This window comes from Carettochelys insculpta, chromosome 4 (assembly GCF_033958435.1).
Source record: "Carettochelys insculpta isolate YL-2023 chromosome 4, ASM3395843v1, whole genome shotgun sequence".
Classification (NCBI taxonomy): Eukaryota; Metazoa; Chordata; order Testudines; family Carettochelyidae; genus Carettochelys; species Carettochelys insculpta.
This window is the reverse complement of record NC_134140.1, coordinates 124,682,482-124,710,117: the sequence shown is the minus strand read 5'-3', so window position 1 is coordinate 124,710,117 and position 27,636 is coordinate 124,682,482. Positions and strand designations below refer to the sequence as shown.

Below are 27,636 nucleotides of genomic sequence, written 5' to 3'. Positions count from 1 at the left end.
GTGAGGCCAAAATGAGGGTTTCAGTGCAGGGGAGGGAGTTGTAAGCAAGTGGGAAACTCTGGCTTTACCAGACTGGTTTCACTCATGCATAGGAGGTATACAAAGTAGGCACAAATCTTAAAGCCTCTGCAGGGATTAAGGCCCAACACAGTTCCAAGAAAGGATAAGGAAAGGGTCATCTACTCTGAGGTACCCTATGCCACAGTAAAAGCTAGTGAAGAAAGAATGAGGATAGGCTATAGGGCAATTTAGTGTTGAGGCCACAAAAGCAGGTTCCCTAATCTGCAGCGACACATTATCTGAGGCAACTGGGAAACATAAAATAGAGCGAGTTATCTTGTAAAGCTTCCAGTTGGTGTGGCTTTCTGACACACTTTCACACAGCTCAATCTCAAAAGTGGGAATATACAGAAGCCCCCAAAAGAAGGGACAATTATTGAAAAAACCTGCAGCTACCAGGTATGTGCCAGCAACACATATGGTCAGCTGCTGTCACAAGTGCTAAACTGTCAAGCTTTAAGGTTTAAGGTCAAGCCAAAAACCAAGTTTCTATGAGAACGTGGGGAGAAAGCACAAATATGGCTACATTTTTGGTTCTGGCTCCCAAGAAATTAAACACTAACCACAATTTAAAATATCCATTGGATACCTCATCATCCGACATCCCTTCTCAGTCCACAAGTTTAAAAGAAGTCAGATAACATTTTCTATAGAAAGCTCAGTACTCACTGCTATAGTCACCATATCCATAGTAGTTGTTGTAACCAGTGTAGTCATACCCTCCATAACCACCATACCCGGGGCTGTTGTAGCTATAGTTGCCATATCCCTGATTCCAGTAGTTGCTGTATCCCTGGTTCCAATTTTGACTGGGGCCTGAAGCACAGTAGTAAATTGCCAAAAATTACAAAGCTGAAAGAAACAGCCACCCTTCTAAAATTACTACACAAGTGAGCACATGCTTACCACCACCTCTTCCACGAGCTCTTCCAACAAATCCTCCTCTACTTCCCCATTGCTGTTGCTGCTGATACTGTTCCTTTGACATTGCTACTTTTATTTCACACTAGAAGATGAACAAAATTAAAATCAAACCTAATCATGAAAAAAAATAAGTCTTTAAAGTAATTTATAGCTAACTGACTAAGTTGGTACTTTGGCCAATAGATGAACACAGACTTAAAAATGATCACACTGGAGACTTACGAAAAACAACAAATAACCAAAATAAAAATAGTTGTCTACCTAAAAAGAGGAGGGAGAAATATGATGCTCCTTAGCCTTGAATGACAGGACAAGCAGCAATGGGCTTAAATTGCAGCAAAGGAAGTTTAAGTTGGACATTAAGAAAAGTTTCCTGTCGGTAGTTAAATATAGGAATAAATTCCCTAGGGTTGTTAAATATCTAACGATGGAGAGTCTATAAGATATAAATATCTAACAGGGATGACATAGATGGTGTCTGGTCCTGCCAAGATGGCAGGGAAGTGACTTGATGACCTCCTGAGGTCCCTTACAGTTCTAGCATTCTATGAATTGATAGTGCGTAAAAATTCAGTGACAAACTGTTCTCATCACTTCTGGTGCAGACGCTAATACTTAAATTTAATCTAAATGATTCCTTTTGTTTCCATCTTTAGTTTTTCATCTCATTGACAAATTTTATAGCCTTAGAAAGTTTGGACTAGATTTGAATTATGAAAACCATACTAGTTTTACTCAACTATGTTTTGAGCATTCAATTTAGCTATCAGCAATTAAAAAAAACCACGTAAGACTTCAGCTTTCATTTTATTTTTTTTTGCTGTTGGCCATACTCACACAATGTAGCTTCTGAACTATATAGTTCAGGATCCACTAGTAAGCATGTTTCCACTTTTATGTTTCCATTTTGTTTAAGATAAATGGGATGAAACTCAGTAAAATTAAGGACTGACTAACAAGAAAGCATTTCCAAATGGCTGAACAGTTAAAGTAGGATGCAAGTATGACATGGATTGAAAGAAACAATGCATTCCAAAACTACACATAAAGTATGTGGTATAAGGCGGCAAAAATTCCAGAGTTTTTGAAGGAAGCTGTAGTGGGCCCTGAAGGAGACGAGGGTTAAAGTCTCACCCCAAGTAGGGGAGGTAGGGACGTTTGGTGCACTAAGCCTACCACTCAGGTCTTTGGGAATAAGCGAGTATGCTGTTGCCAGGCCTCTGAATGAAAAAAGGATGGTAAAGTGTCTAAGGCAACAAACTTGCTGGAAGTAAGAGTGGCATACAGCCCAGATTCTCTCATTACGAGGAAAATATGAACAAGTGGTTCCCAACACACATCAAGAACCAAGTATACCTGGTGCCTATGTAGACAAACACTGATGAGCTAAACTACTCCCTTATAGCTAGACCATATATTTCAAATTATCACCACAAATAAAATGGTGATAGCTCTTAACACACAAGATTGTTTGCTCTGTTACCACAAGCAATTTAAATTCCTCTAGTAAGATTTTTAACATACTTTACTAAGACCGACGTTGTGGTATTTTTTTTCCATTATTTTCTTCACTGGTTCCTCATCCTTGAAAGTAATAAAGCAGAATCCACGCCTTTTGTTGGTTTTGTTGTCCATAGGGAGCTCTATAGATTCCACCTAGTGAACACAAATCACTATATTTCAATGTCATTCTTAACAACTCTTCACATTTTACTATAAAAAACAAATCATGTTACATCTGCATAGCTCATGTAGTTAAATAAACTTATTTAACCTTTAGCTGATATATGTGTAGTACCCAGAGGCACTCAGACCTCATACTAGGGTGAGTGAAGTCTCTGCTCTGCAGCCTTGGCTGAAAGCCAGCTGGCCTTTAGCTCATGCAATAGCACCCAGGGCTTTAGCTCCTATGACTACAGGTTCAATCCCTGGGGCCGGCAACCCAGGTCTGTCGGCATTACAATTGGTGCATTGGCCAGGAAGAACTGCTGGAAGGTCTCAGAAACTCAGGACATGCTTCTTCAGCCCAGGGAAGCATGTCGTACCCAGAGGCACTGAGACCTCATACTAGGGTGAGTGAAGTCTCTGTTCTACAGCCTTGGCCGAGAACCAGCTGGCCTATATGCAGTAGAGCACAGGGCTTTAGCCTGTATGATCACAGGTTCAATCCCTGGTACCAGCAACCCCAGTCTGCTGATGTTACATATGCATGTAGCATATTTCATGCACACGCATTATGCTCCTACCATACATGGAAACAAAGTGAGATACATTTCACCACCCATAGAAAAGGAAATATATATTTCATGTTCTCATATGCATTTTTAATTTACACTGTCGTCATCATTCATGGCTCTTACCAGGTAATCTGCTTCACAGTATTTTTCAATTTCTATTGAATTTTCTTGAAAATGTATTCAAATTCATAGCAAGACCTCATGAAAAAAACAACACACTACTCCTCCCGAAGGAGCTGTGTCACATGCCGGGTTCCTGCTACACTCCCCCACTTTCACATCCCAGTCTTGTTTCCCTATTCACTGTCCTATTGCCTCTCCACTTGCCCCTTCTCTCCACCCCAACATGCTCCCTTCGCCTGCCCCACTGCAGGCCCTCACTATTAGGAAAAACAAATCAGGATGGCTCCCAGAGCACAGAAGGGGCTCACAACTGGTACTAGGAACCAGGAGATGGGGACAAGCGACTGCACACCGAAATGGAGGCAGGGGAAGGATGTGCACAATGGAATGTGTCCCCACGCGTTTCTTCAGTATGAGGAAGCAATGCTCCTCCCCTGCTTCCACCTCCCCAGCCTTGCCTATGGGCAGTCCTAGCACCAATCCTCACCTGTGGCTTCCCTGTCATTCTTTGTGGGGAAGCAAAGAAACCTACAGGGGAGAGTATCAGAGGTAGCTGTGTTAGTCTGTATCTTGAAGAACAAGTAGTACCGTAGCACCTTATAGACTAACATATTTCAGAGCATAAGCTTTCGAGGGCAAAGACCCGCTTCGTCGTGCATCTAACGAAGTGGGTCTTTGCCCACAAAAGCTTATGCTCCAAAACACCTGTTAGTCTATAAGGTGCCACAGGACTACAGGGGAGAGGGGATTTGGCACATGCACAGTGGCTCACAATTCCTTCAGGAATAGCATACTTAGATCAACTGTGACATTGATCTCCCCTTTCAAAGAGGTTTGCAAGACTACTGTGCACATGTAAAACGTTTAAACTGATCAATACTTATTCTCAACTTGCCCTTGACATATTTATAGTTAGACAAATAAGGTTAAGTATTTCTAATTTCCAGAAGATGTAGCTTGGTATTAAAACTACATAGTACAAGAAGAATTTTAGACCTTGGGTTTAAGAACCTGATTGCAATTACACCAATTTAAGTAAAAACATACAACGTATCTCCTTACCCTGGTTATAAAGCAGGTTTCAATTTAATGTAGTTCAGTTAAGGTCCATAGTACATTAAAAAGTTGAACTATACTTGTAACTCCGCAGTTAGAGGGACCCCCTGCCCTTCCACCCTTAAAACCAGTAGAGCACAACCAGATGGTGACCATGTTTCTTGACTGTTGTGTTGATGTAGACTAAAAGATTCATGTTAGCAAGATTTGACAAGTCAGTGGGAAACAGAGCCATTTAAACCAGGTTTATAGAAGATTACCAGCACAAGCACAAAAGCTACTTTGCCCAAATTCCCCCATAAAGATAAAAGTGAGAAAATAAAGTTAGAAATAGTTTACTCCCTTTCCAAAAGATATCAGCCCATCAGATGAATAATTTCAAGGCAACTCTGACTGCTTTACAAACCAAGATTAGCGTCCCAATTAGTCTACAATATTTCAGACTATACACTACCCAAGCAAATTATATTAAGCCCCAAAATTTTAAAAACCTGCTTTAAAATAGTATCACTGACATATTCAGAATGTTTCAATGTCAGAACTACTCAAAACAGAAGTTGATTAAACAGCTCTTCTCACATACCTCACCAAAGCCTCCAAAATACTCCCTTATTTTCTCCTCAGGTGTATCTGGAGATAGTCCGCCAACAAAAATCTTTTTGACAGGTTCTTTTGTTTTCATAGCTTTCGCTCTTTTCGGATCAATCACTTTCCCATTCAGTTTATGTTCTTTTTGGTCCATGACCTACAAAATTTGAAGTTAAAAACATTTTGACTTCTCTAACTAAAAGCTTTGCTGTAAGTTTTTGATAAAACGTAATGCCAAAAGATACAGCATTAACTAGATACTGGCATTACAAGTGCATAACTAAATACTAGGTCTCCAGTATGAGCCAACATACACAACTATGTGTTTTCTCCCCAAACCCTTAACATAAGTACTTGGCTCCAAAGTTATAAAAGAAAATTAGGGACACAGTATTCAAGGAAGGCACACTAAAAGGAAGCCAGAGAAAGATCATACCACTTTCTTCTACCTTTAGTTTGTTAACCACCATCTGTTTAAATCACGTGAACTAGATTGCTCTTATTGAAGAGAGAGTTCCACAACAGCAAATAACCACAGCCCCTTGTTTTTTCTGTTTTTAAAATTCCCCAGAAATCGATCACTTATTAATTGATTTCCATTTTCTGGGTAAAAATGGGGGTTAACATTGCAAGACTAGGAGGGCAACAAACAGAACAAAGTCAGACTACTGAGAGTGTAAAAGCAGTATAATGATGTAATTTCTATCTGGAATACTGCAGTAACAGTACATACACATTTTCCATTACATTAAATTATACTCCTTTAACAGTCTCACAATCAAACTTAATATATTATCATTTACAATGTTGTTCTAGCCATGTTAGTCCCATTATATTAGAATTACTAATAAACAGAGTAGCTCAAAAGCTAGCTCAGGTACCTGGTCCAATAAGTTATTCTCTCACCCACCTTGTCTTTAATGTATTAACATGAACACATCTACCTAAAAACGTATACGTTTTTCTCAACAGTCATATGTTCAGGCACTTGAGAGGTCCAATATTCAGGTGAAAATTGGTACCTACTAAATAGCTTTTGTAAAAGCCAGTTTTTTCGTGTGTGCGCGCATGTGTGTGAAAATCAAAAAGGTCCTTATGGATACCTAAGATTTTTTGACAGCATTTATTACTTCAGCTTCCAAAGCCTTGTCTAAACTATAAAATTACGTCAACCTAACTTCAGTTGACATACACCCATTGCAGTTATTTGCTCATGCACACTTGGCTCCTGATGTCAGTAGTACATCCCCTCACTTGTATTAATACTATTGTCAGTGTGGGATAGTCCCTCAGAGCCAATAAAACCTTTGTCTACTACACTGAACTGCATCAACTTAATTACACTGCCAGTGACTCTACGCTGCACAGGGAGGTGGTGTTACTAAATCAGTCTACAGAGACCCTTATGACAAGAGGCACCAGATTACACAACCTACCCTTACAGTGTAGAAAAAGACTATGGCCTGACCTCAGTGTTCCCTCTACTTTTTCATGCCCATGTGCAGAATGACTTACATTATGTGCACCAATGTGAAGGTGACGTATTACATAGCAAAAGTCATTCCACTCACAGTGGCAGAGGTAGGGCCAAGGGGCTGACCGAGGGATCTAAATGGGGATTCAGCTTCAAATAGGGGCTCTGGGCTGGGGCAAGTAGTTGGGGCACAGAAAGGGGTAAGGTCTCCAGCTGGGGATATGGGCTTTGGAGCAGGACTGGGATGAGTGGTGTGGGAAGCAGAAAGGAGGATGGGCTTTGAGCAGGTGTATGATTTTGGGTGGGGACTGGGGCAAGAGATGTGGGGAGCAGATGTTTGGTGCTTGGACTTATTGAGGCAGCTTCTGGTCAGCACCACTAAGGCAGGCTGCCTTGTGCCTGCCTGTACTGGTGCACTATGCTGCATCCTGGAAACGGCCAGCTCGGGGGCGGGATGAGACTCAACGGTGCATCACTCTCGCCCACAAGCACTGCCTCCAATTCCCACTGGCCTGAGGGGGAGTGAAGGCATTGCTCAGGGCAGGGGCAGCACAGGGAGCCCCATGACTAGGATCTGCAGCTGGACTCTTCCCTGCCAGCCCCAGCACAGAGCTGCTCCAGGTATGGCAAATCTGTGCTTGGGCGGGGGCGGGGGGGGGAAGGGGTGTCCCTCTGCCAGTGGCAGCAGGTCTGGGCTAGAGCCAGCAGGAAGGGGCCCCTCTCCCCTGACTGGCAGCTTTGGGGTTTGGGGACAGGTCTCTCCCCCTGCTGCAGCCCTGAGCCCCTGTGCAAGGCTTTAAAGCCCCATTAAGGGTTTAATGGGAAGCTGTGCAGGCTTAGAGGAACCATAGCCTGACATGCAAAGAGCAACTTCCCTGAAGTGAAAGACATGAAACCATGCTTCAGGAGATGCTGTTCACTGTCAATTAGTTGGAAATGTCAGCTAGATGGCTGACATAAAAACATTTCAATGAATCGGCCTCTAGAAAAATATCGCTTCTCAAAGCTGTATCTTACAGATTACGTAGATGCACACACAAACCTTATTTCAATGAGTTTCTGTACTGTTCATTTAAAGGTTAATAAATTAGATTAGAGAATGACACTACCTTATCTACACTTTCAGACTCTTTAAAAAGCACAAAGCCAAAACCCCTTGATCGCCCTGTGATAGGATCTAACTTCAGAGTGCAGTCTACAACTTCACCGAATTTGGAGAAGTAGTCCTTCAGATCTTTCTTTGTAGTGTCCCAGCTAAGACCTCCAATGAACATTTTCCTGTAAAGACAAGATTATTAATTTGTTAATATCTTTTATATTTGACATGCAGGTATTTTTTTTTCCAGAAAGTGGCCCCACTCAAACTAGCAACCAGTGCGAATATATCCTGAAAAATCTATTTAAAAGTGACATTTTGAGTTCTGTATTTGTATTCCAGTCACTTACTTAGTTTACAAATAAGACTTATAAAGTTGCCAGCCCTACAAATTCAAGGTAGGTGCTGAACAGGCAAGGTGGATTCTTTCTAATTCATACAACCCCCACCACTGAAGATCCTTCCAGACACATTCTGTTCTAATCTGTACTTATGCAGCCTTACAAGGGTTCAACTGTTAAATTGTCATTACTAAATAATTACTTTCAAAATTAACACACAAAAGTAGGTGCAGATTACCTACTGAAGCTGTATATCCCAATCTGGGTTGGATATGCATAAAAATATATCTAGTTTGCATTTAATTATGCTCCCAGACAAAAGAACTCTATCAAGTTGGGGACAGCTTACTCACATAGAAGGGAAGTAATCAATACCGATGCACGTCTCTAAAGTTATACACTCAGACTCATAATAAATTTATAAAATTATATACTCATGAGGTCACATGATTTTCCCAAATAAGTGCCCAAACAAGCTCCAAATCCATAGTTTTCCCAATCGCATTGGCTATGCGACTTAACGTAGTTAGGTTCATCTAAATTTGATTTTTATTGTAAAAATGAAGGTATACTATATTGCACTGGGAGAATGACTTGTTTCCAAGCTAAGGAGTTAGGAAACAAGGGGTGAAAAGTCCATATGCCTTAGCTTCTCAAAAGGAAGCACTTAATGGTTGGATCTAATTATCTTAACCAAGTGAGCCTGTCAATGTAATCTTTCCTACAACTACTAGACAAATATTATTTGTACCCAGCCCAGCAAAAAAAAAAAAACCACCCACGAGAAAACAAAATCCAAATCTGCAAAGACATTTCCGACTAGACCTAGTTCTCTATTACTCCAACTAAAACTTATTTCCACAAGAGACTGTTTTTATTCCAGAAATCCCAAGAATAGTTCCTCTGCACAAAATATAAATGCAAACTCTGCTATGTTACAAATGCATATACAAACACAAGATTTATTATCCAGCATCCCAAGGCTTCCCTCCCCACCCACCACTCCACCCCGGGGGCCAAACATGTAGGATAACAGAGGTTTTATTGTATTCAGTTTACATAATATATATACCAACAATCCATAGCATGAGTTATGTCATATACAATATACTAACCAACACCTTTAAAGCAAAACTGCATATACACATCTGACCATCACGACTATTTACTTCCAGAACTTTTCTGTGTTAGCCAGAACCTTAGGAATGCACAGACTTTAATTTATCTAATCCCTATCCAACTGCAATGGACAGAGGCTGATGCCTTCAGGAGATGTTACATTCAGAATACCAGTGACTAAAAAATATTCACCCACCAAATAATATGAATGCTGAATTAATTCCCAGCAGACCTACTCCTCACCATCTGTTCATAAATTGTTCCAACAGTACTTGATCTCTACTGAATAGTACTAGAAGCCCTTCCTAGGATTAGTGCTTTCAAGACAAATAAGTTTGAGAACCACTGCCCTACATTTTGGCATCATGCCCCCCTTTTGATTTCTGAGAAACCCTCACACCCCCCCCTCACTTCTTTACCATCATCCAACCCCCATTTAACAAAAAAAAAGATCAATTTCTAATTTAAAATAAACACAAAACTTGACAAAAATTTTATTTGAAACTAAAAATAAGCACAAATTATTCTTCTTGGCCCCCTTGTGGTTGCCTGACAACCCCAGCTGGCCAGCTGCACGTACCCTGTGGCAGCCTCCAGAGCTGCCCACGCCAGCTGCCCACCTGCCTGAGACCCGCACTGCCAGAGCTGCCCACCCAAGCCCCAAGCCACCAGGGCCAGCCACCTGCCTGCCTGCCCACCAGCCACAAGGATCAGCCATACATCTGCCCGCCAGCCATCCAAGCCCCATGCTGCCAGGACCAGCTGCTCACCCACCAGCCACAGGCAAACTGCACCCCCTGCCAACTCAAGCTGCAAGGGCCAGCCACCTGCCCACCAGCCTGTGCCACCCACACCCCATGCTGCTAGGACCAGCCGCCTGCGCCCTGCCAGCCACCCGAGCCCCTCCCCTGCCCTTCTACAAAACCAGGCACCCCCCAGCTCCCCTCTAACCCCATCTTCCTCCTCTCCCACAACCCACACTCACTCTCATTGGCAGAAGGCAGCTAGCTCCACCTGGGCCTTCGCCAGCTGCCTGCTTTTTATAGCAGCTGTGCCAGGTCACCCCTGTAAAATGGCAGGGGCTGAGAGCCAGAAGCAAAGGCTGGACCTTTCTTGGAGTAGGGGAATGAAGCCGGGGGGGGCGGGGGGGGAAGGAGACTGGGTCACCTCACACAGCCTTGGAATTTCTTCACACCCCCGAGTTTGGGAAACCATGATGTAGGCAGTAATGGGGAAGTTTAATGTTGATAAATGCAAAGTAATGCATATAGTAAGGTCTCAGAGTACAGGAGCCCAGAGTACGCAATCCTGCTCCCTACAGCAAGTCCTGGAAACGCGTGATTTCCAGATGCGCTTAACTCACTCTCCACCGGGCTCAACCCTCCTATCTCCACACGGCCCCAGCTCAGCCCCCACCTCCCCCCAAGTCTGTTCACCACTCACGCATAGCTCCTGCTCACCCCCTACCCCCGCCTCCGGCTCCAGCTCACCACCCCTCATGCATGGCTCCAGTTCAACTCCCCCCCCACCCCCAAAACAAACACACACAGGGATCTAGTTCAAGCCCACCATCCCCATCCCTGGCTCCCCTGCATAACTTGAAGGTCTACCGTACTTGGAAAACATAGTCCCAAATATACATATACAATGTTGGAGACTAAATTAGCTATTACTACTCGAGAGATCTTGGAGTCATTGTGGATATTTCTCTGAAAACAAACTCAATGTGCGGCAGCAATTAAAAAAAACAAACATAATAAGAATAATTGTAAAAGACCAAATATAAAAGAGTATATTTTATTGCCTCTATATAAATCCATTTTACACCCACTCCTATAATATTGCATACAGATATGGTTGCCTCATCTCAAAAATGGTATATTCGTACAGGAAAAAGTTCAGAAAAGGCAACAAAATTGATTAGATGTTTCGACCAACTGCCAGATGAGAAGAAATTAAGAAGACTGGGACTTTCCAGATGAAAGAGAAGAGAAGACTAAGGAGTAATGTGAGAGAAGTCAATAAAATCATGACTAGTGCGAAGAAAGTGAATAATAAAAACTTATTTACTTGTTCCTATAAGAACTAGGGGTCATCAAATGAAATTAATAGGCAGCAGGTTTAAAGCGAATAAAACCAAGTATTTTTAACGCAACTCGCAGCTTGTGGAACTCCTTGGAGTGCTGATGCACCAATTGCACAGTGCCTCGCTTACAAAATGTCACACCCCCTTTGGGGAGGCACACCCTCCAGGTCTAGTGTTATCAAGCCTTGCAGCAACTCAGACCATCACCTTTCCCTACAGAGTCACGAATTCCAAAGTAACAGACCCTCAGTAGTGGTTTAGTGGATAACTTAGAGGCATATTCCTGGACCTTGACTACAAATTAAAACTGTACTGTTAAGACTTCAGAAGCTTACTTTCAATATGAATTGAAGTAAGAAAGCCAGACAACTCGCATGGGTGAGAACCATTACAGCCAGTCATTGTGCAGTGTAAATGCACCCAACAGATCTTTCAACAGAAGCAGCATTTACAGAGCAGAGACCCATGTCGCTATAAAAAGAAAGGTTACCAAGTCACAAAACCTTTAAAAATAAGAGAAGACACATAAGGATTAGAGATTTAAAGATGTACAGGAGTGAAAAAGGTAAGGCCTGTTCCAGATCTCTTCTTGGGTGACTAACCACTTCTGACTAGTGACAACAAATTTAAAGATGCTGGAAGGAAAATCATTTCTGGTCTCTACTCCTACCTAACAAAGTGTTTCTGTGCATGGCCGATCCGGTCTCTGTTGCTCTAAGTCTGCCAACCCCAGCTTTTCCCCATGGATCATTCTCCCACATAAATATCCACAATGCTTGCCTCTGCTTCTGGGTTTATCTCGTCCAAGCAGCAATGTGAAGATGGCATGCTACTTGAGAGTTTTAACGCTGCACAGAAGGCTTTGAGTAGCAGCCGAACTTATGACTTCTTAAAAGAGCAGTCATCACAGTGGCAGGGGGCGGGAGAGAGAACAGCACTGGAAGTCTTTAAAGCCACTAGTTATTTGGAATGCCCAATATATGGAACAAAATTAGAGATCACTTTTTGGTGCATCTGACAATACTTGTTTATGGACAATTTCTCCTCAATGCTGCTCCCTACTTGAAAAAAAGGGCAAATGGGAGAGCAGATCTCTTCTGAAGCTTTGTTTTTATTTATCATTTAAAGGGTGTTCGCTTAGGAAGTGAAATTTTGGGGATATTGTCAATTTCAATTTCCAAACTGACTCTTTTTAATTGTGCATACAGACTGGGTAAAACTAGACTTCATCAGTTTACAACCAGATGGCATTTGGAAGGTTACTGTGACAACTGCAGGAACTTTAAACTAAGGCCAGATCCATACAATAAATTTTTGCCAGAACAGCAATGTTGGTTAGAGATTTTATGTGGTTTAACTTGAGTGTGACACATAGCTATGGTGGTAAAAGCCCTTTAAAAATACACATGCAGGCAAAACTGCACTTTTGCAACTATAATTTTGCTCAGAAGCAAGAGACTGAAGTAGGTTGACCAATAAAGCCTTCCACAGGTACAACTGGCATAGAGAAAATCTTAATTCTGCAGAAACTGTTGGTACTTAGGTCCTCCAGTAAGAGGCCTGTTATGAAATTTGCTAATAGACAACGACAGATTTTTTTTCCCCCCGAAGTCCAGAGTTCAAGTTCCAGGAGTCTGGAGCCTAGTTTTTGAAGTTTAAAAAAAACTGTTTTTTATCCCCTGCTCTCAGTCACGCTATTGTGGAAGCTGAGTGTGAAATCAACAGACAGCTTTGTTTGCAGAGGGCAGGAGAAAGATCTATCATATGAAAGTCATCCTCATCTAAAGAAACCTGTCTTCTTCTCTCCCCTTCAACTGGTATGTCACCACCAGTGAGATCACAGGAGAGCAGGAGAGCCATTCCAAATTAGAAAAAGGAGTTAATGGAAGACCTTCTAAATTATGGTTTGGTGACACTTACGAGAAAAATGTTGATTCAATCTTACATATATAATCTCTACTACAGTCAAACTACACTACAGACCAGGATTCATTGAGGTGATGTGTACAAAGGGAGTTAGAAATAGAAAGATTACTGGCAACTGTAATAGAAGGGCATAATCAAAGGTACTTTGGATGCATTTAATTTCAATTAATAGTTAAAGGTAAACTTTAATGAGATACTTCACATACATTATTTTATGTTATGTATTAATTCAAGACAAACTTTAAAATGAGATGTTAATTAACAGTTGGTAAAACACATTCAGTCATATGAATTTGATTTGAATATTGGTGCAGAGAGTCAGTATGGAATGGTGCCATCCACTTTTTTTTTTTTTTTAAATATCTAAATGTTTTGTTTGTCTCATACCAAGCATTAGCAGTTGAATTCAGAACATTAAAGACTGACTTCTCTGAGAATCTCACAAAAACAATGACAACCTTGTTTACAACAAATTCAGTAAGACTTTTGCCTCTTCCAAAAGGAGAGCTTATAATCTGACACCTTGAAACAGTTAAAATAAAAGACTTATTTTCAGTAAACCTAACTTAATATTACTTGGAAATAAATGAAAGGGTAAAGTGCATTAGGATGAAAATCAGAAAGACATTAAATGCAATTAACACCACTCAGTCAATATTTAGCTATTTTAACATAAAGAAACACTAACACAAGGCATCTTGATTTACTAAATGGTAGTTACCTAATCATAGAATACATGCCATTTAAGTTTTTTTAAGCCTCTATATATTAGACCCTGGACATACAATTTTATAGTTTCCCAAGTCATATATCCTACTACACTGAAAATTTCTTCTGGGAATAGAAAGGTGCCAGTTAATGGCACAAAAATATATATATATCAGACAGGTGCCCCCAAACCCCTCAACATGCTTTTCAATTAATTGCTATCAGAGCCCTTGAGCATTTAGAAATAAGAGTAAAGTTTTACCATTCTTTATGCTGTGGCGCAGCCGCTTCAGAAAGCCTTGGGGAGGAGTTTGAATTGCTGGAGAATAACCAACCAATACAGTAACTGAACAAAATTCAATTTTTAGCATTTGTTAGGATTACAATCTTATTTATACCTTTGTATAAGCTTTAGTGAAATTGCTACAGCTAACTATCAAGCAGCTGTCTAAGTATCTTAAACCTGAAGATGAGCAAGAGCCTACAATGGCCATTAAAAGGAAATCAGCAAAGGAGCCAGAAACACTGAAGGGAAAAAACAAGCTAAAACAGCAATTAGCACAGTACCACATCAATGGGCTATAAATGGATGTTTATGGCTCAAGAATGCATCTCTAAAGTATCACATTTGATAATGCAAAGAAAATCCTGCACCTGAATTATAGTTTAGTTTCCTGATGTTACAACACCTTCCCAAAGACTAAGTTTTTTCTTCACCAACTAGGATCACTGGCTAAATGTGTCTATCATCAATGCCTACAGTTCCATACTTAAATGGAAGTGGCCTGATTTTCCAGATATTCTGAATAGATGCTCTTCAATAAGAGCAGCAGCAGGCTTCCCATTCTAATTTAAAGGTCTGCCTTAATTAGTACTAGTTACAGTTATTTAAGGACTACATAACCCCATCCAAACCTCAACCACTCAGTACACACAGACTCAAATGCTAGGTTTCACCAGAGTTTTGAACGGTCTTAAGTGTTCTAAACAGCACAAATTTTGGAGCACAGCTATATTCTAAATCAGTAAGAAGTCCTGTGGCACCTCATAGACTAATGAAGCGGGTCTTTGCCTGTGAAAGCTTATGCTCTAAAATATCTGTTAGTCTATAAGGTGCCACAAGACTTCTTGTTGTTTTTGAAGATACAGACTAATACAGGTGCCTCTGATATCTATTCTAAAAAGATGCTAATGGCTATGGGTTTTATATTTATGGTTTAAAGATACAGAGAGCATATTACAAGCCCTATAAAATCAATTTAAAAACTAAGCTGCTTTGGCAATAAAGATGGTGCAATTAGAATTTAATAATTCTATTAAGCTACAAGCAGAATGATAATTCACCTCACTTATGGTGGCCCGACACTGTAGGTAGGACTAACAAGTGAAAAACACAGTGAACACTTATTTCACAGAGCAATGAAAAGCAGGTGTGACTGAGTTTAGATGCCATATATTTTCTAAAAATTAAAACCAATAAAAGACAAAAAAATACTCTAATCAGGGTTTTATCCCAAGAAGAGTCAAAATGCATGAAGTCCACTAAAGAGTTCACTGTTACTATTAACTTTTCATTGTAGTGCCTTCAATGATCAACAGAGCACAAAACTATAAAATATGAGGCAGCCGTAAGTGTGAAAATACTGTTTTGAACTAGGCGAAACCGTGGAAAAGGTTTTCAACAAATGAAGATTGAAAGCTGCTGATGCTTTGCTGTAGCTTACCACCCAGAGTGCAAATTAAGGAAGGTGGATTAGAAAATACTAATAGTTCACAACACTAGCTGATATATAGCATATTAAAGATTCAATTCTGGATTCAATCCTGATTTCAGTTCTACCAGTAACTGACCGTGGGATGCTGAGCAGTTGCTTTGACTAAATCTCAGGTTGACACTGTCCAGGCTGCCTCACTACAGTGCCATCCACAATTACAACAGCACTCAGGTACATTAAGCACTGCGTTATGTAACTCAGCTCACAGCAGCACTAGCCGACAACCGAAGCAGTTAATGCACAAGCAAACTGAAAACGAAAACCACTCCTGATAGCTTTAAGCACTCTTGGGCGTTAACTGGCTGCGGATGTGGCCACCACACAGAAGTGTATCGGAGTGGCTTTTACTGGTGCAGGATGGATTACGCCTGCTCTGCTCTGCTCTGCCTCTGGGGGGTGCGGATTAGGGCGCGATCCTGCAGCCAGAGGAAGTGAAGACATAGGAAATACAGGCCTAAGACCAACACCGCAGCGAGCGCGAGCGAGGAGCTGTGCAGCCAGTCGGTAGGGCAACTGCTCAACTTTTCCCGGGCGACTCACATCGTCCCGCCAGCCGCTTCGAGGACGGCAGCGCCCCCCACTTGTAAGCGCACGAAGTCTCTGTAGGGAACTGGGCGGGCAGGAGCGGTGGCTATCGCGCGGCATCTCCCGAAGCAGCCCCGCTCTGGGCACGCAGAGACCGCAGTCCGCTAGGATGTAAACAGCAGGAAAACGCGCCGCGCGGCCGTTACTCACCCTTCATCCTCCTCGTTCTTGCTCGCGTCTATCTTAGCTCCCTCCGACTCGGCGCCACCACCACCGCCGCCGCCGCCTCCTCCGCCACCACCTCCCCCTTCCGCGCCGCCCGTCCCGGCCCCAGCCATCCCCTCCTGCTGTTCCGCCTGCTCCGCCGAGCCGCCTCCAGCGCCAGACGCCGCGTCCCCCCCGAACTGCTGCTCCGACATGACGTTGCCGCGGCGAGCGCGAGACCGGCACGCGCGGATACCCGCTTCTGCCTGCCGGCTCTGACCGCGGTGGCTCGTGCGCCAAGCGACGGCTACGGCCCGGACGGCTGTGCCTCCTTCTCCCGCTTTAATGGCGCCGCCGCGACCAAACGTAAAATGGCGGGCGGAAGAACCGCAGGAAGGTCATGTGATCCCGGTCTCTGCTCCAGCCCGCCTTCCTCCCATTGTGTATACACGCTCTGTCCGCCTCAACCACCGAGCGAGGGGAAGTGAGGGGGTAGAGCGGCCACAGAGCCATAGAGACGGCGGAAACATAGGCTCCAGCTGCAAACACCCCCTCCCCGAGCCAGTGGTGCAGGGCGTAGCTGAGGCGCACAGGGGAGGAGGTGAGCCCAGGCAAGGCTGAAAGTCTAGCTGGGCGTTACGCACAGTGGCAGGGAAGGGGAAGGAACTGACCGGGCTGAGAAAGCCCAGGTAACAGGGAGAAGAGCTGCCCGGGGAGCTTGGGTGCTCCCCTTCTTTGCAGCTCCACTACCCGGCACGGTTGCTCCTTAGGAAGGAGGGCGCTGTAGTCTGTGAGACCACCACCCACCCTGAACTCCAGTTCTTTCAGCATCCTTATTTGTCCTCCGTCCTGCAATGGCCTCCCAGGCGCAGGCCAGCCCCTTCCAACCCTCAAAAGGTGGATTATGCCCCTAACTCCTAAGGGCAGCAAGTGAAGAAGAGTGTTAAAATCGTGTTTTGAAACCAAAATAGTACTCACCCTTCCAGGCAATCCTGAGGCCGCTGGGAGTTGAGAGATTAAATGAGTGTAACATTGGCCTAAAGAGCAGGACAAAATTCCTGCTCCTAAAAGGAAATATTAGTCCTACAAGAGGTTTTAAAAACCACCACACCCCCCCCCCTCCCCCACCAACACCCTGCATTCAAACTGTTAGGAAGCTGTTCAGTTAGTCACCATACCTGGCAGGGGTTAATACACCCTCACCCTACACCTTTAAAGGGAAGTAGTTTCAAAACAACATGTGAAATGTTTTAAATAAGTTAACCTTTCACTGAGACTATCCAAAAGTTCATTGTTAATCTATTTTAAAACAGTTGTATTTCATAATCCTCCTCAGCCCCCTCCCCCCCCCCCGAGAAAAACTGCCCTTGGTGGACAGTAAGGGGTGCTAAGTGTTGGCAGCCCCTCCCCTTTAGCCTATGATCAAGTGTTATGAGACTGGATAAAATCTTAGTGCTTCAAACCAATAGCTTCTCTCACATAAGTTTCCTACTGATTGTAGTGGAACAAGTATTTAGTATATGTTCAATCAACAAAAAAAAGGCAGTCAGATGAGCTTGTGTGGGGAAGACCTTCAGATCTGGAAATAATGCTTTAAGTGGAACAGCACAACAAACAAAAAAAAATGAAACTCACAAATCAGCTACGAACTTGTCAGTTTTCATTTTTGTTGTTGTTGTATATTCATCATGCCAGTTCACTTTCAGCACTCTTTCCTGTTTGAAGTGGGTCTGCCCCACAAAAGCTCAATATATCATTTTGGTAGTCTTTAAAGTTCTACATGACTGCCTTCGTGTGTCTGTGTGCACGTAAAAAGCTCATCTAATAAATCAGTTAGTCTTTAAAGTTCTATATGACTGTGTGTGTGTGGAAGTAAAGATAAACTAACACAGCTACCTTTCTATGTTCAATCAAGTCTGAATTACTGATACTAGGTGCAGTAGCAACCTCACAGAGCTAGGAGAAAATTACAAATATCTCCTCCACTGTAGGTGTCTCACATCTGAACCTCAGGACAATAGTTTACCCTGAGACTTGTGTCTGCTGTAATCAAGTTTTCCAAGGAAAACAAGGGGAAAAATAGGTTGGCTAGTCATAAAGGATATCAATTTCCAAAATTTATCTAATGTAATTATTTTCACCTCAATTCATGCTTGTAGATGTGCTCATATAAAAATGAGAGCCTAGAAAACTTTACTTCAATCCAACCTTTAGAAATTCTCAGATGATTTAGGTCTAATTTCTTGTCTTTCTTTGGTTAAAGTGTAACTACTTGAGAATAGGGTCTCTGGGGACAGGATTCCTAAAAAATTCCAGGATTAGTAACTTGTCTTGGTTTTTAAGTATTTGTCCAACTTCGATACCAATAGCTAATGTGATCCAATATTATTTGTAATTATATTTGTGCAGCCTTCTCCTGTGTGGGAGCACAAACACTACACTCCTTGGGTAAGGCCATACCTATATTTACAGTATCTAAAAAATGCATGAATTGCAGAGATGTAACAAGAGCACCTTAAGTACAGAGACAACACTGAAGTGGAAGCAACTGCAAACTGAAGGAGGAAAAGTACAAAACTAGAACAAAAGTAAAATGTTAACAAAACCCCTCATACCAAATGGGCAGTGGGTGAAAACCATAATATACTAAACTGAAGGAAAGCTACAGGTAAACTTTGCAAAAAACAAGACTGAAGTTTACACTTTCAAACTGAGCACAAATGACAATGTTCTGGCTGATTTTTCCAGAGTTTGTTTTTCCAGAAATGTTCATTAACATTGTTCCAAGTTAACTTATAAGTAACCTGGGCAGAAACCATCCCTATTTGGATTATGCATGAAGAACATATCAATGTTTAAAAAATTCAAGAACAGGAGCCTTTTCATAGTGGCTGGCCTCTTTTCTTTACAAAAAGACATCTAACCTAAATAGATTAGCAGACTATGCCAAATAAGTAGTCTGCAAACCTTGTACTAAAATATGGGTTTTGGTTATATATGAATACCATTAAAATTAGCAAGAATTAAGACAGGTTTACAAGATCTGGCTCTTAAGTAGCTTTTATACAAGTTCAATGGACTTAAATACTAGTCTAAGTTTACACAATCCATCTCCTAGAAAGAAAGAAAAGTAGTTTGTATTTGTCTGAAATACCTGACTATCAAACTCTACAGCACCTTTCAGTCAAGGTGTTAGTAGCTCTTTATAAAACAATTAAGCCTTTTGAAATCTATTAGATGGGCAAAAATTCTCCTGAAAGCAAACTGAGGCAGATGATCAGTAACATACAAAGAAACTACACAAAATTAAAATCTAACAAGTTACATGACTATGTCGAAGAACATGTTTCATCAGTCTACAGAGTAACAATCTGGACAGTTTGGAATGACAGGCAATACCATAATTTTGACAAACGTACACTTCAGAAATCCACAGACGTGCAACAGGGAGCAAACTATTTCTGCCAGTAATCAGGAATTCAGTTGCCAGCTCCATCAAAATGGTTCACCAAGCTGTATCTGCCACAATACCAGCTCCCTCAACGCTACTGTTCTATCGGCATTAGCAGTTTAGTGTTAGTATACATTAGCTGCAATTACTTATCACCAGGACCAGCATTAGATTAGTGTAGATCCCATAATATGTAGATCCTTATTAGCATTCCAACATTGCCAGATGTGGTGAGGCTGCAGCAGTAGTACTTGATCAATCAAAAAATAGTTTATGTGACCCAATATACCAGCAGGAGGGCAAACAAAAGCAACCAGTGCAATGAGTCAATACTTGGGAAACGAATAAAAGTTACACAAGAGACAAAGACATAGCAACACAACAGTACAGGGAAGATTTATACTGCTGTGGTTGAAGTGCTCCTTGCTGTCTTCTAAACTTTTATATTAAATTCCACGATTAGACATGGATGCATTATCACAATGAACAAATTTAATGGAAAGCTGCAAAGTTAAGCCCTGAGCCACACTAGTGATTAAGGTGCCTGCGGATCAAGGATTCAGAGCATGGAATCAAGTCCTTTCTACACTAGTCAACTGACTTTTTTTTTTTTTTTATAATAGCAATAAAAGGCTGTTGGAACTGATGCTTTCCATAATAGGGCAAGAGATTATAGGCTAGCCATTAAGCAATTTTTCAACACTGGTTTAGATGAACCTGTCGCTAAAAATCTTTAGCAATGCGAGAAATACCCATCTGGTGGTAAAATTCACTAAGTGGATTGCTTAGAATCTCTAGTCCAATATTTCAGTAAACATTACATTTAACCAAGTTATAGTTTATACATTTTAGAAACAAAACCAAAAATGGAGTTTAAAAACAAACCTTCCTTCCAGCTATGTTTCAGAAAAACTCATTACAGTAAGGTAATTTTTGTAAGAATTGTTTATCTGCAATTTACACATTAAGGAAGAATTTTGATTTTCTGGGGTCAGAATTCACTAGTTCTATTTTTATCCAATTATTCAGAGTAAGCAATATTAAAACCTTAGGGTCACTCAACACTATAGTGAACACCAGCCAGGATTCCAAAGGCTCACACTAATACACAATAACCTCCATTCCCTAAGAGGATTCAAACTAGAAAGTCCATAGCAATACAACAATATACAAAATATTAACACAAAAGAGGTCTACCAAAAACAGTGCACAGGGAGGAGTGGGGTGGTGGAGAGGAGAGAAACAGTGATTTCTAAAGTGGTCTTTGTATTTAACTTAATGCAACTGGAAGTTAGTCATTTAACAGTATACTTTAAGACAGGTCATTTTTAACATTTCCTACATAAAAGTTCAGGCAATATTTTGAAGAGGCTATTCAATGCTCCGTTCCAGTACCTGCTTCATTAAAAATGTACCTTACAAAACTAACCAGCACACACAAGACGACAGAATCACATAAGTAAGCATTTATTCAAGAATCACTTAACATGAAATCATACAAATAAAATTTGTATAAACACAAATCCACATTGTGTTATAACACAAATGGCAAAAAGGACAAAGTAAAAACCATAAAGAAAACTAATCAGCCGCTATATACAGTTGGACACGGTTGTGTCATACTCTAAAAAGTCTTTTACAAAAGTCATGTCATGAAGACCACTCTCCATTCAATCCTGATGTTCTGCAAGATGACTTTGCTGTGGTATCTCACCTAAAAACAAGACAAAATAACTATCAGACCTGTGCAACTTTTATAATAATCGTTAAAAGGTCCATTTTCATGAACTGCTTTAAGTCCTCTATTTATTCCTTTCTTCATTTTTAAAGATCATATGCATATTTCATGTTCTTGGTAACTAGAAATCTTTCATATCCCCAAATTCAGCAGCACAGCTCATTCAGGAAGCTGTTTCAGAACAGTGCATCTCCAAAATAGCCAAGATTTACAGTTTGCATATCAAACTGGACTGTGGAAAGTTTCCATCAGAAATATTAAGACAATAATTAGTCTGTAAACTTAATTCTCGTGAATGAACACTGCCAAAATTATTAGCCTGATGTAGTTTGTGTGCATATGATCTTTAATATTTTTCCAGATTTAAAAGTTCGTTTTGGTTTGTAGATTTCACTATTAGCTATAAAAAGAAAAAGCAAGCATTAAACCTTAAAGAATGCACACTTAAAATGAGGCTCCACAATTGAAATACAACACTAAACAGAAGACCAAAATGATTAAGCTGTAAAGGTATTTATGTACTTTAACTCCTGTAAAAAACCATTTAAGTTAAGACACTTAATCTTCAAAAAGATTAAAAGAAGCCAAAGTCTGAAGTTTTCCACTTTAATCTTTACGCTGGTACATGAAGTTGGAAGAGACCATACCACAGGACAGCGTTTTCTGGTGTATGCCTTGCGCTCTGCCTGCAACGTGCGACCCCCAGAGATAGACGTGGTCAGGGTGACACACGGCCTGCAATGAAGTTCCCGCTGGCGGGTACAAACAAGGTATAATGTCAGAGTTAGAAGACAACATTCTTGTTTTCCTTAAGTTGTACCCATTTCAGTACTTTACCTGTTAATACTTCTAATAAGTTTAATTACTCCTCTAGACCACCTGGTACACAATGCAAACAGAAAAACTCTTAAGTTTTTCTGAAGTACTAAAGAAGATGAAGTCACATTTTACAAAGTTAAAGATCTATAGACACTTTAGGCAAACCATGTTTTAAAAAAAAAATCTTTAAGTTAACAAAGTTTAGTTTAAAAACTCAGACTACATGAGAATGTTTTTACTCATTTTAATTTGTCTATTGATCTTTAAATTAGAGTAGACAAACTGAAAGTAGTCCTTGCACTTATATACACACCTGCTGCCCCCCCAAGTAATATGTACTGCTTTAGTATGGCTGGTAGTTGTTCTGGTGATTGCCGCCACCTCGGGATGCTTTCCCGTATGTGCTCTGTTGACCTGTTGAGAGAACAGCCAATTGTGACTCAGATGCAATCTCCTTTCATGAAAGAATAGTTCCCCCTGCCCCAGTACCCTGCATAACAGTTTACCCCTATATACAATACTTTATGTCCATACTTGCTTGAGAGATCTAACAGGGAAATACGAGGCACACTAGAATATTAAATAAAGCATGACAGTTATATATCAGTACTTATGTAAAGTCAAACATTCTTACCACTGTAGTCTGTGTATCCCTGGCCATAGCCATAGCTTGGATAGTTGTAACCAGAATAATCATATCCACCATAACCACTATAGCTTGGATCACTGTAAGTGCTGTTATAATTTCCATATCCTTGATCATAGTAGTTGTTAAATCCTTGGTTCCAGTTTTGCCCCTGACCTGAAATTCAACATAGCAATTCTTTTAAAAAAATGTAGACTTCTAATAGTTACAAGAAAGAATCCATCTGCAGGTATAAAATGGTAGAAGGAACATGCAGCTCTTGGGAAGTCTTCTCAATTTACTATAACAACCATGTCAATCAATTAAAGATGACTGCCTGATAAAGTACATATGGAGAGAAAGCACAACTTGCCTTTTGCCTGAAGAAATGTCATACTTGAGAGCTCTTAATATACATCTTAATACCCTACATTATCCTAACTTTCAAATACAGTATGAAAACTATTTCTTCCATTAAGTAAAGGAACTGACTATAGTCACTTATTTATCTTCAGTCCCACAGTGATCTGGCAAGTACACTCATCCCTCGCTATATGAGCACAATTGGTTCCTAACTTTTTGCTCATAGGCGAACACTCGTAAGAGGGACACTAAATTCCTATTCAGATATGTATAAGTCTCTGATTGGTTCCAAGTAACAGGAATGGCAGCAGATGGCACTGCTTTTGAAAGGTAAGTGAAGCCGGGGTGGGGGGGGGGCGTTAAAAGCTGGGGGCAGTTTGGGGACATGAGCAGGAGGGAGGGTTTAAAAAATGGTGGTGGGTGAGGAGGTTCAGGCTGCTGCAGGTTGGGTGTGTGGGGGGAGGGGTTTAAGTCTGCGACAGTTTTGGTCTGAGGGGCCAGCGGGTTAGACTGCAGCAGTTCGAGCGTGCAGGGAAGCGGAGGATTTAAGTTTCAGCAGTTTGGGTGCACAGGGGCTGGCGGAGGGTTTAAGTTGCAGCAGTTTGGGCATGTGGGGGCCAGCAAAAGAGGGGTTTAGATTTTGGCCATCCAGGCATGCGAGGGCCAGAGGGGGAGGGGTTTAGGTTTTGGCCATTTAGGTGTGCGGGGTAGGGGGCGTTCACTTGTCCAGCGAACAAAAGGTCAGTAAATGTGTCCCTCATTTGAGCGAGTACTCAGAAATAAAGTACTCCTTTAACGAGGGATGAGTATATTTCCTGCATTTTTAAACAGTCGAAAGACAAGTTTGCTCCCGTCCTTTGTTTCAACATTATCTTTGTCAGAATGAACACATGCAGTTTCAGTGCCTGATGCTTCAAGGTTGCCTTTTAAGAAGCATCTTATAAATTCAAGAATATGCAACCTGTTAAGTATTTTTACCTCCAAGATGCACTAAATGAGCACGCTTGTCAAGATTACAGTTTTAAAATCAGTTTTGGTTAACTCAGTACAGACAAGTAACCGTATTTTTCCCCATTATTGATCAAGTTAATGTTTATTTTGGAGCCCTGTTTATTTTAACCATAAAAATTAGAACTTAAAATAACATATACATTCATCTGTCACATGCAGGTTTTAAAAAGGTGTTAAACTCACCCCTGCCACGCCCCCTGCCACCACCTCGGCCCCCAGAAGAAGCACCTTTTCCACCTTTTTGTTGTTGTTGCTGCTGCTGTCTATATACTTCTTTGGGCTGTGCTACTTTGATCTCACACTGTAAAAGTGAAAATAGTGTGTTAATGTATACGAGCACTAACCAGCACCATTAAATAACTCCTCTGTGGGGTACGGATAGCTCAATGGTTTGAGCACAAGCCTGTTAAACCCAAGGTTGAGAGTTCAATCCTTGAGGGGGCCCATTTGGGGATCTGGAACAAACAGATTAAAAAAATATCTGTCAGGGATGGTGATAGGTCCTGCTGTGAGGAAAGGGGACTAGACTTGACCTCTGAAGAGCCCTTCCAGCTCTAGGAGACAGGTGTATCTCTTCAAATATATATACACACACACACACAAAAGAACTTTCCCTTTCAGGAAGGGTTAAAATTCTGCACCAAGCCATACATACATACCTTGCCAGACCCAATCTGATGATATCTGCTTTCCAGCAATTTTTTAACTGGCTCTTCATCTGTGTATGTGATGAAACAAAAACCCCTCCTTTCATTTGTCTTTGTGTCCATGGGAAGTTCAATATTTTCAATCTGTAAACAAAAGTTTACTAAAACCTATGTTTATAGTACATATCCCAAATAAAACACTACAGTGAAAGTCGAACATCCATGCCACATTGAGGAATTTTAAATAAAACCACCACCCCACCTCCTTTTATAATAGATCAAAATAGTAGAAAACTATTAATGAATAGGAAACCATTCCAAAATAACTGTTAAGAGATCTTCCATCAAGGATCCAAGCTGATCCCAACTATTTATTCTGCTGAAGTAGAACTTCTGTATTTTGTCCCAACAAGTGCATTAAAAGTTGCAGTTACCAGCTTTCCACATCTCAAATCAGACACTGCCCTTTCTACATTCCACACCTAGTATTCTATCACAATACCTTTACTACACAGACTGAACTTCAATGCTCAACAGATATCTAAGCATTACAAATGCAGTTAACATGATACCTCGCCAAAAGCACCAAAGTATTCTTTAATCTGTTCTTCAGAAGTATCTGGACTCAACCCACCAACGAACACTTTTTTTGGTGGCTCTTTACCCTTCAGTGCTTTTGCTCTTTTAGGATCAATTAACTTGCCATCCAGTTTGTGTTCCTTCAGTTCCAATACCTAAATAAAAGCCAAGCAGGATAAAAGTTTCAGAAAGCCATAAAATCCCAAGTGAATACAAAAGCCACTCACACAGCTCCCACATACCTTGTCAACACTGGCAGCATCTTTGAAGAGCACAAAGCCAAATCCTCTGGACCGCCCAGTCACTGGATCTGTTTTAATTGTGCAGTCCACAACCTCTCCAAACCGAGACAAGTATTCTGTCAAATCTTTCTTGCTGGTGTCCCAACTGAGGCCTCCTATAAACATTTTACTGTAACAGAAAAAACAGATCAATGAATACAGTATTTTCCAAGTCACTTCGTTTCAGAAACTTTATATTCAAGATGCAAATTTTCCAGCAAGATCAGTAACATGACTGAAAAAGACCCCACTCTGACTTCAACTGAACAGATTTTCAGAGACTCAGAGGTGACCTTTTCTGTAATTATAGGGCATTACGGGTATGTTTAAAAATTCTCAGCCCGAGCTTGCAAAACATTTCTGCATGCACTTCACTTTATTCCCATGACAAGATAATGAAATGAATTGTAACGGGAAGTGTTTGCAGAGTGGGACCTGGTTACTAGATGACCACAGCACCTCTGTGCCAATACCACTGAGGCATGAGGCTCCAGGCTACGACCTACCCGACTTGGCCTATTGCTACCGTATTCGGATGCAGTGGCTCAGCCCTCCCCCCGCTTTCCCAGGGAAGGTCTGACTGTCAGTCCGCAAGCGGCAGCCTAAACCCAGCAGCTGCAGCCTAGACGCATCGTGGCAACGGCGCGCGCGTAGTTCGCCCCCCGCCCGTCCCGGAGAGCCGCTCGCGCTCTGCTCCGCCTCCGACTGGAGATCGGTTACGTCATGGCGGGTGATTGACACCGTCCCGCCTTTCCGAAAGCGGGTCAACCGAGACACAAAGAACGCGGAACGCGCCCCACAGAGACCCTCCCACCACACACCCGTCAAAGAGGGGCAGGAAGAGGGCGAGCGACCCCCCAACAACGTAGGGTTGCAGTGAGGGGGTGGGGAAGGGGCCCTCCAGGTCCACTCGTTCGTACCCATCGTCTTGCTGGTTCTTGCTGGCGTTGATCTTGGAGCCCTCGGCGAACTCCTCCAGGCCACCGCTGTACTCTGTCACGTCCTCCATGGCGGGGACAGGACGGCTCGGGCAGGCTACGGGGAGACGCCAGAAAACACTACAACCAGGGAGCTGTGCAACAAAATGGCGACGGAAAAGATCCGCGCACTGCCTGCACCACCCTTATATATCGTTTCGGGCAACCAATCAGCGCAGCCCGATGGCGCAGGCGCGATACCGATTACCGGGGGTGGGGGCGCATTATCCGGTTTGATGCGGAGCAGCGAAGCTTTGGAAAAGGGCAGGCAATGGCGGCTGCATGTGGGCTCAGGTGAGCAACGAGGGGAAAGGGTAATATCAGTCACTACAGCCTCCCTCTCCTGCAGTACACTCATCTCCCCAGCGAGTAGCCTCCTGGACACGCCCCTTGCCTTTGCCGAGACCAGGGGACAATGAAATTCCTGCGCAAACTTCAGACGCACAAAGCCTTCCTCCCGCACAAAGGGACTGCAGCAGATCGAGACACGCAGGGAGGTCCGACCCCTTTCCTCACAGAGTGGAAATACTCTTCTCGTGTACGTAGAGAAAGGAGATAGATGAATTCCCCATGCTCATATCGCTGCATTTTTAAGCGGACAAGCTATTTAGGAATCAGATCAGTTGGAGAGAGAGGTAGCTGGTTCTGCAAATTAAGTCAAGAGGTCATACCTGCAGACACCTGCTTGCATAGGAGAGCTTATTTCCTGAGAGGTGGAGAACAAACCTGTCTTACTACGTTTGCAACCCTCGCTGCAGCTCCACCTAGTTCTGCAACTAGGAACACACAAGGTAGAAATCCATTTGATGCAGCCACTGCACACTTCTCTTTAAGGAAAATGCAATCCATTAGAGAGGATTCCTTCTCGGACAAAACAAATTTAGGGCCAAGTTTAGATCTCCC

At 41.9% G+C, this 27,636-nt stretch overlaps 2 protein-coding genes across 6 annotated transcripts in view; both read right to left on the bottom strand.

Moving 5' to 3' along the window:
* Positions 1 to 16,627, bottom strand: part of HNRNPD (heterogeneous nuclear ribonucleoprotein D) — a 24,782-nt gene extending 8,155 nt beyond the window's left edge. The window contains exons 1-7 of one of the 4 annotated variants that reach the window (XR_012645475.1): positions 16,249 to 16,627; positions 14,001 to 14,057; positions 7,572 to 7,740; positions 4,984 to 5,145; positions 2,509 to 2,640; positions 967 to 1,066; positions 730 to 876 (exon numbers count right to left, since the gene is read on the bottom strand). Coding sequence is in view for 3 of the 4 variants with exons in the window: in XM_074993737.1 (XP_074849838.1) it covers positions 730 to 876; positions 967 to 1,066; positions 2,509 to 2,640; positions 4,984 to 5,145; positions 7,572 to 7,740; positions 14,001 to 14,057; positions 16,249 to 16,457 (976 nt within the window). In the remaining variant the exon portion in view is untranslated. Of the gene's footprint in view, positions 1 to 729; positions 877 to 966; positions 1,067 to 2,508; positions 2,641 to 4,983; positions 5,146 to 7,571; positions 7,741 to 14,000; positions 14,058 to 16,053; positions 16,072 to 16,248 lie in introns of those variants that run through there. The other 3 variants (XM_074993737.1, XM_074993738.1, XM_074993739.1) reach the window with 3 other exon arrangements.
* A 4,517-nt stretch (positions 16,628 to 21,144) lies between these two features.
* HNRNPDL (heterogeneous nuclear ribonucleoprotein D like) lies at positions 21,145 to 26,856 on the bottom strand. 2 transcript variants are annotated; one of them, XR_012645473.1, is made up of 9 exons: positions 26,677 to 26,856; positions 25,718 to 25,886; positions 25,469 to 25,630; positions 24,909 to 25,040; positions 24,433 to 24,550; positions 22,885 to 23,052; positions 22,564 to 22,664; positions 22,079 to 22,183; positions 21,145 to 21,407 (listed from the first exon to the last, which is right to left on the bottom strand). XR_012645473.1 is itself a non-coding variant. In XM_074993730.1 (8 exons), the coding sequence occupies exons 1-7, from the start codon at positions 26,763 to 26,765 to the stop codon at positions 22,594 to 22,596; spliced, it is 909 nt and encodes a 302-aa protein (XP_074849831.1). In that variant the 5' UTR covers positions 26,766 to 26,855; the 3' UTR covers positions 21,145 to 21,407; positions 22,564 to 22,593. The 2 variants fall into 2 exon arrangements, 1 of the variants encoding a protein (XP_074849831.1); XM_074993730.1 differs by lacking the exon at positions 22,079 to 22,183 and having other exon boundaries at positions 26,677 to 26,855.
* Between the last annotated feature and the right edge of the window lie 780 nt (positions 26,857 to 27,636).

Coding starts and splice junctions, on each gene's coding strand:
- HNRNPDL (XM_074993730.1), bottom strand. CDS start 26,765: ATGGAGGACGTGACAGAGTACAGCGGTGGCCTGGAGGAGTTCGCCGAG. Junction 23,053..24,432: donor TGGCAGGGGGCGTGGCAGGG/GTGAGTTTAACA, acceptor GTTGAATTTCAG/GTCAGGGGCAAAACTGGAAC. Junction 22,665..22,884: donor GGGATACACAGACTACAGTG/GTAAGAATGTTT, acceptor TTCTCTCAACAG/GTCAACAGAGCACATACGGG.